Source organism: Sphaeroforma arctica, assembly GCF_001186125.1.
Source record: "Sphaeroforma arctica JP610 unplaced genomic scaffold supercont1.463, whole genome shotgun sequence".
Taxonomy (NCBI): Eukaryota; class Ichthyosporea; order Ichthyophonida; genus Sphaeroforma; species Sphaeroforma arctica.
The window spans coordinates 21,600-28,613 of NW_014040095.1; the positions used below are offsets into that span (position 1 = coordinate 21,600).

Here is a 7,014-nt window from a genome sequence, read left to right on the forward strand (position 1 = left end):
TATATATATCATTTTCTATCTATGCTGGTTACTGTGGTATATAAATACCTTATCTTTCCCAAACACATAGTTTCCAGAGGCGTCAAAATGGCCTTCCTCTTCTTCTTCTTCCAAATTAAACGGCGTTATCTTGACTCCTACTTCACTGTACTTCTCAGTTGCGTCTTCTTGGCCTTCAACATCCCTTACATCCAAAATATTATACTTGAGCACTCCTTTCTTATCAGCGGCTTCGTCATCACTGCCTCCACTATCTTCGTCGACATCTCTAGAAACCTCACCCATGCCCCTACCAGCCAGCCCATACGAAGTGTCTTTGATCTCTATACCTTGCAGTACAGTACTGTCCTGGCCGTGAGATTCGGTCTTGTCTTCGACTTCTATTGTCTTAGTCTCGATAACCGGATCAAATTGCACTCGTTTGGACATGGTTGTTTCGTACTTCAAACTTGGTTAAGTTAGTCTCTCTAGTACCACGCTATCTAGAGAGTTATGTACTCTCTTGGTATTGACATCGTCTGTGTATAAGGTGTTCCTTAAAATTGTAACATAAATAATATAGCATGTATTTACTATTTAGCTCTCGGCCTCGAACTAACAAGTTGAGTCTTATTTTTTGTCTAGAAGATTTTTTTTTTAATAAAGGGTTTGTTTGTTTGTTTTTGAAAAAAAAATTAGACAGTTTTGTTTTTGTTTTTGTTTGTTTTTACTTTTTATAAAAATAAAATAATAAAAATAGTAAACAAGAAACATCGGCGGCGTCCGTCCCACATGACCCATGCCCCAAAATTCACGTATGTATTTAAATGTATATTGTATAGAGTATTTACGCGAGTCTGTGGGTCCGTCGGGGGTCGGCCGTCCGACGTCCGTCGTCACCCGTTAGCGACGAGTGACGACCACGTAGCCCGGAGACTCAGACCCTACCATTTAGTAGAGAGGCCCCAGTCACTCCAGAGCCCCCACAAGAGAGTGTTGTACACACCCTAAAATATTTTTAAAATACATATACTCGCAAAAATACAAATTTGATATTTGTACCAGACCCACGTTGTATAAATTTCAGAGTGAACACCTTCAACAATTTTCTAAGCTGTAAACAAATGTCTGAAGCGGATAAGCAACGCGCGCCTGCGCTTCCCCCCATTCCCGTGGGTGAAGATGGTGAACCACAGTACAGTAAGAGTGAATGGAAGCGCATGTGCAAAGCCGACCAGAAGGCCAAGGAAAAGGCTGCCAAAGCGGCCAGTGCCCCAACTGAAGCCCGCAAAGCATCTGTGCACGATGAGGAGGCAGACGAGGCCAATTTGGATCCCCGTCAGTACTTTGAGTTGCGTAACAAGATGGTACAAGCCATGAAGAAATCAGGTACAGTCGAACCCTACCCCCATAAATTTCACGTGACCATCTCGATTGAGGCCTTCAACGCGAAATACGCGAACCTAGAACCCGGACAGAGGGCTGAGGGTGACTCTGTATCGGTATCGGGTCGCATCCACTCCAAGCGTGCGTCTGGTAATAAGCTCATCTTCTACGATTTGACTGGTATGGGTAACAAATGCCAGGTTATGGCGGATGCGCGTGAGATGGAGGACTTTGAGGCAGTGCACGGTAACATCCGCCGTGGTGACTGTGTGGGTGTCGTTGGTGTACCTGCCAAGACTAAGCGCGGTGAACTTTCTATCATCCCAAATAAGTTTCAACTTCTCGCCCCATGTCTGCATGCCATTCCCAACGACCACTACGGCTTGAAGGACCAGGAGCTGAGATACCGTATGCGATGGCTGGACTTGCTGGTGAACCCCAAGACGCGACAGAGTTTGACCATGCGATCTCGCATCATCCAGTACTTGCGTAGATATTTAGACGATCGAGACTTCTTGGAAGTTGAGACACCAATGTTAAATGCCATCCCCGGTGGCGCTGCGGCAAAGCCTTTCAAGACTTTCCACAACGATCTTAAGATCGATATGTTCATGCGAATCGCACCCGAGTTATACCTCAAAATGTTGGTTGTGGGTGGTTTGGATCGAGTATACGAATGCGGTCGTCAGTTCCGTAATGAAGGAATTGATCTGACGCACAACCCGGAATTCACTACTTGCGAATTCTATATGGCCTATGCTGATTACCATGGTATGTATCACGTGTATCTGTTTATTGTACTTGGTGTTGCGACGAGTTAGCCTGCTCGTCAGTTCGGACATACTGTACGCAATATTTCTGATTCAATATTATAGGTGTATCAATAATATCATTGATGAATGGGCGGGGCACCTTCGCCGTTTATGATTTATTGGTTGTGCGGAGGTATACGGTGTTGGCTAGTTTATTGTAGCTTCTATCTCTGGGCATCCTGTCGAATTATTTTAATCTTTTGTATCGTATGCTACCTTATATCGCTTGAAAGTTCTATGCTAGGTTGTGAAAATTAACTGGGTTTCTCCATTTTCATTTTTATCCTCACTTGTAGACCTACTTTGAACAAACCACGCTGTTTTACATATGTAGTACGTCCAATGCCTGATGACATTTTTACCCTTCAGTGTCAAGTCTTTCTTGTTATAAGATCGGAACTACTTTTTGTAAGCGGATTCTGCAGAAAAGCAAACGCCGAACATTCACTTCCTATCGCTCTGAATGGCCAACATGTGTTCTCCAACAATAGTAGATAGCTCGTCCCGTATACTGCTCGTGTTGCGTTCACTACTTCAGGATATTTGTCTTTTATTTAGACGATGTCTCGAAATTAGCAAGTTGTTGCTAGAACACGATTTGACCAGAGATTTGCGAAGAGTAAAAGATACCGTTCTTATTCATTGAACTATCATCGCAATATCTCAGCATCATTCTATCGCTGTAGCTGACCCTCTTATACCCCCCCCCACTTGTTAGATCTTATCAACATGACTGAGGAGCTTGTATCTGGTATGGTATTGGCCTTGAAGGGAAGCTACAAGATTAAATACCACATGAATGGCCCTGACGAGGAACCTGTTGAGATTGACTTCACTCCTCCTTTCAAGCGCGTATCAATGATCTCTACGCTAGAGGAAAAGCTAGACTGTAAATTCCCGGACTCGTCAAAGCTCAGTGAAGATGAGGCACGCGAATTTCTGGATAAGTTATTGGTGAAACACAATGTAGACTGTTCAGCTCCCCGAACAACCGCTCGTATGCTGGACAAGCTTGTGGGTGACTTTATCGAAGTAGACTGTATCAACCCCACATTCATCTGTGATCACCCAGAAGTTATGAGTCCACTGGCCAAGTGGCATCGATCAATGCCTGGATTGACAGAACGTTTCGAATGTTTCGTGGCTACCAAGGAGATTTGCAACGCATACACAGAGTTGAACGACCCCGCTGTACAGCGTGAACGATTCCAACAGCAGGCTAAGGATATCAACATGGGTGATGACGAAGCACAAATGGTATGTTACTGTGGCTAATTCTTTACATAACTAATTCACGCTGCAGTCCACTTCTCGGTTTTGTGTTTGTCAAACTTTTTTTATTTTATGGTCGAAGTGGTGCATCGCTTCTATTGCCAGTCCTTCTACGCTACCTGTTGAGCAGTTTTTGATGTCTTTCGTCATATTGATATGTTTTAGGTTGACGAGACCTTCTGCACTGCTTTAGAATATGGTCTACCACCTACTGGTGGTTGGGGTATGGGTATGGACCGCTTGACTATGTTTTTAACTGATAGTCAAAACATTAAGGACGTACTCTGTTTCCCTGCGCTAAAGCCTAAAGACGAGTAATTTGCTGAACACTTCCGTAAGTTCTACGTACAGAATGGCAAATTAGGACAGGCATCTTGCTTCATGTTGGACTTAATAAAGTGTTAATTAGTTTTAGACCAAAGCACTGTTTATATTTATTCGAAAGTGCCGAAACCTCTCGAATCTATCAAAATATCGATTTAAACCACACCTGCATATTAATGAAGCAGACTCGTTATATCGCAACACGCCAGCTAATATGCGGTGGTGAGTTTGAAAATCGAATACATTCTCAGCTCTGTTTTAAATGTCCTGTGGGTAGTTCTCGAATTGTGCGAATGACTGGCCTGGTGGATATTGTAACCAGTTTCCTTCACTCCACTGCGCTCCACCGGACGGGCCTTCCACTAAATGCAACTGGAAGCTATGTCGTGCTTTCCCAGATTTGTTTGCATAGCTCTTATGCATGAAAGCACCGTGCAGGAAAACAGCGTCCCCTGCTTTCATCATGAGGGGCACGTATGAATCACCTTCCGTTTTGGGGTCTGGTGACAGGAATTTCAAAAATTTAGATTAGAACGTGTGTAATATGGAAACACAAATCACTATTCAGATCTAAACGAAGACAGTTGAATAACCTCACCTGGTGCTGTGCTGGTCGGCTTCATAACCATCCTAGTTTCGCCGTCTTCTTTCCAATTCGGATTGGTATTGCGTGTGAAGTAGGAGTAAACCCCACCCTTATGGCTTTTTGGTCTACCCCATAAACACCCATTCTCCTACAAACACAAAACGAGATTGCTTTACAGGTTTGATAATTAATTTGGAACAAATTTGTCGTAGAACATTGGAGGTGTAGTAAGTAGCCTCTAAAATACATCGAAGCATATATCGAAGGAGCCTATACATACTAGTGTCGCATCTTCTAGCGCCACCCACAAGCCCAAGCAACTCGGCGGGTTGGTCGTCAGGAAAGATGAGTCTTGATGTTCAGTGACCTGGCGAAAAAAAAATAGGAGGTGAAGTGATATATACAGCTAATTTCTCGATTGCACAATTTTCGACGTACAAATCCGGAAATCCGGAGTTTTAGCATACCTCGCCTCCAATCTTTGGCTGTTTGAAGATGTACATCGACTGCACCAGGGATGGTGATTTATACCCCATCTTGTGCACTGCCTACTCAATGAAATGGTAAAGATATAAGTCTATACGTTGTAATTCAGCTGAAAAGGGAAAAATTGAAGACCACAAAATGGGCAAAGCCATGGACTGTAAAACGAGATACTTACCGAACTCACTTTACCAGACTGCACGAAGTTCTTAAACACGGGGTCATGAATGTGAAGGGCATGCCCAGCCTATGTTGTGACGGAACGTTAAAGGCATGATTAGAGTCTGAGGTCGTGACAAACGGAGAGAGAAAAATAGAAAGAAACGAACATCACAACCCATTGTACCTTGTTTATAGCGTGTGATTTATCTTTTTGCAGCATTCCATTCTTTTCGGCGTCCTCCTCTAGGAAGAAACTATACAAATAGGGGGAACATTTAGACAACTTGAATTATTGAGAGGGCTTTATCTATTGAAGAGTGGTTTTTAACGGATATATACACCCTTGGATCTAGAAAGAATTGGAGAAAAGAAACACCTTATTCGGTTAGCTGAGTCCATGAAGTGATCATCACTCGTTCTGGCTTGCTCTTTAGTTGTAAAAACGGAAGTGTCCTCTACGTTCCAGTCCGAGATGAGCTCCGCCATGCGTCCTTTTAATGCTTGGCATTCTTCATCGGACGCGAAGTTCTCAACCACCAAGTACCCTTCGTCATGATATTGACGTATTTGTTCTGCCGTTAGCTCGGTAGTCATCATTGTTTCATTCGTATGCTTATTTCTGACAGCTTGCTTCACTCTTCACTGTCAACAGTGTGCACATAAATAAATGCTGTCGAAGTATGATAAATAAATTGAAACACGACTCCTAAGAAGTGTCGATTTTTTCATGACCCTCTCTAGAGAATAGTTCGGACGGACGGACGGACGCATGACCCTCTCTCTACTGTAGAGAGAGACTCTAAAGAATTGCGAAATCTGTAGATCGGACGTCTACCGTCAATAGATAAGTAATAACCTCATAAAGTTCAGGGCACATGCCACAAGTTCGAACTTTTTTATTTATTTAGAGAAGCACCACCGATGCCCTTTTTTTTGTCAAAGTTCTGTCTTTTTTAGGCCGGCATGAAAAGTTCACTATATTACGTCCGAAGGACATTTTCTGAAACTCAGCATTGTATTTTACAGTATTTATCAGTGTTTTAAGAATATGTTACCGGCTTTTTGAATAAATATCAAAAGAAGCATAACAGCTCTTGAACATAGCCTTCCCCTCCTGTCTGATAAATAGAAGCGATCACACGAAGCCGTGGACGGTGGACGGTGGACGGTGTACGTTTTTCTTGGCCACAAAACCAATTTCCCGCAAACAACCCACAGCTTTCTAAACAAGGTACAGAAACTTCTGAAAACTTGGTTTGTACATATTTTTAATCTACGAAGAAAGATCATTGGGTAATCAATAAAATCTGGCGTAAAAATACAGCACACATAGATCTTGCGCGATAAGACATTGAATTTGACACTTTATCAGTATGACCTTCACTGAAGCGGGATTCAGCCTTTCTCTCCGTCCGAAAAAGTTGTTTTCTATGTCTCGTGTTAAAAAAATACTTCAGATAATTTTGATTTAATGATTGAATATCAGTATCGATAGTTGCATACATCAGTATCGGACATCCAATAGACAAAATACAGCCTTCCTACATTCCTAAACAAATCGGTTCCGTGTGCTAATAGAATCGACAAGATGGCAAGGATTTACACTAAGAGCATGCAGGAGGTGCTCGATCCAATCGCAGCGAGTATATCAATGTTAATCATGCAGATTGAAGATTGCCAGGTCAATGGTACCTACCTATCTGACCTTTCAGCACCAGCAACTATTGTCAAGCGCGCATGCAAGGTTTGTTACCTTTTCACTGAGAAAGTTTTCTATATATTTAAGTGGTACAATGGATTCGACAGTATGATGTGATTATATAACGAAAGGTATTGACAAGTGAACTAAGATTGGTTGAGAATTACGACAATCACTTGTAGAGCTTATGGTATGTAGTATTCATACAGAGTCCTACCAACTACATATATATATATATATATATATATATGTGTGTGTGTGTCGTGTTGTGTGTATGTATATGTACATGTATATGTATATGTATATGTATA

General features: G+C 42.2%; 3 protein-coding genes across 3 annotated transcripts in view; 1 reads left to right on the forward strand and 2 right to left on the reverse strand.

The window, feature by feature from the left end:
* The window catches only part of SARC_06470 (hypothetical protein), a 3,449-nt gene extending 2,920 nt beyond the window's left edge, over window positions 1–529 (reverse strand). The window contains exon 1 of the mRNA XM_014299614.1: window positions 49–529. Within this exon, the coding sequence (XP_014155089.1) occupies window positions 49–429 (381 nt within the window). The 5' untranslated portion in view covers window positions 430–529. The remainder of the gene's footprint in view (window positions 1–48) is intronic.
* Window positions 530–985: 456 nt separating this feature from the next.
* Window positions 986–3,871, forward strand: SARC_06471 (lysyl-tRNA synthetase). Its single transcript, XM_014299615.1, has 3 exons — window positions 986–2,136; window positions 2,896–3,434; window positions 3,615–3,871. Exons 1-3 carry the CDS (start codon window positions 1,104–1,106, stop codon window positions 3,765–3,767), a joined length of 1,725 nt encoding a protein of 574 aa, XP_014155090.1. The 5' UTR covers window positions 986–1,103; the 3' UTR covers window positions 3,768–3,871.
* Window positions 3,864–5,731, reverse strand: SARC_06472 (hypothetical protein). The gene is made up of 7 exons (XM_014299616.1): window positions 5,381–5,731; window positions 5,189–5,258; window positions 5,021–5,089; window positions 4,827–4,907; window positions 4,640–4,726; window positions 4,372–4,507; window positions 3,864–4,273 (listed from the first exon to the last, which is right to left on the reverse strand). The coding sequence occupies exons 1-7, from the start codon at window positions 5,599–5,601 to the stop codon at window positions 4,032–4,034; spliced, it is 906 nt and encodes a 301-aa protein (XP_014155091.1). The 5' UTR covers window positions 5,602–5,731; the 3' UTR covers window positions 3,864–4,031.
* Window positions 5,732–7,014: the final 1,283 nt, after the last annotated feature.